Below are 789 nucleotides of genomic sequence, written 5' to 3'. Positions count from 1 at the left end.
TGCCCAGTCCTGTGCCAGGGCAGAGCTGGGCTGGATGAGGCTCCGTGAGCAACAGCACAGGAACTGTCCCCGGGGCTGCAAACCGCTTCCCCGGGAAGGGGAAGCCACCAGGCAGCGAGCGGAGCCCCGGGCTGGCAGCAGGACGGCTGCTGGGTGCACGGGGACGGCCGAAGGCAAATTATTTTCTGCTTGTCCTTCCAAATCTCAAAAGTGAGGCTTTTCCAGCTGGGCCCCGCTCCAGCCTCTCGGGTGCTGCCTGAGGGGGACGTGCAGCTCGTGCCCGGCCTCCCACCCTCTCTCCAAGCCCCTTCTTCGCACCCAGCCCTGCCTCCTCCAGGTCTGCCGCCCTGTTTTTATTGATTGACGGCTGATATGAAAGGAGCCGAGAGGGCAAGGACTGGTTCTAGGCAAATACTATAAAGGCATCTACGATGGCGGCTGGGAAGGACCTGGTTCGTTGTTCAACGCCCTTTCTTCGCACCCACCCCTGCCTCCCCCAGGTCTGCCGCCCTTTTTTTATTGATTGACGGCCGATATGAAAGGAGCCGAGAGGGCAAGGACTGGTTCTAGGCAAATACTATAAAGGCATCTACGATGGCGGCTGGGAAGGACCTGGTTCGTTGTTGTTATGGTAGTTAAAATATAACCGAATGAAAAGGCCACCTCTGGCCCCTGGGCTCCCGCGTTCTCCGAACGCTGGCACGGGCGGGCAGAGGTCCCCGAGGGGAACGTGTCGCGGCACTGGTGGCACGAGCAGGACCCAGTGTGGCGTTAGCGTGGCTGCTTCCC

General features: G+C 60.6%; 1 protein-coding gene across 1 annotated transcript in view; it reads left to right on the top strand.

The window, feature by feature from the left end:
- The first annotated feature begins 594 nt into the window (after positions 1 to 594).
- SLC39A14 (solute carrier family 39 (zinc transporter), member 14) overlaps positions 595 to 789 on the top strand; it is a 6,883-nt gene continuing 6,688 nt past the window's right edge. The window contains 1 exon segment of the mRNA XM_010136486.1: positions 595 to 615. Within this exon segment, the coding sequence (XP_010134788.1) occupies positions 595 to 615 (21 nt within the window).

Source organism: Buceros rhinoceros, unplaced genomic scaffold (assembly GCF_000710305.1).
Source record: "Buceros rhinoceros silvestris isolate BGI_N320 unplaced genomic scaffold, ASM71030v1 scaffold25735, whole genome shotgun sequence".
NCBI classification, from domain to species: Eukaryota; Metazoa; Chordata; class Aves; order Bucerotiformes; family Bucerotidae; genus Buceros; species Buceros rhinoceros.
The sequence above is the reverse complement of the archived record's forward strand: the minus strand, read 5'-3'. Positions and strand labels throughout refer to the sequence as shown.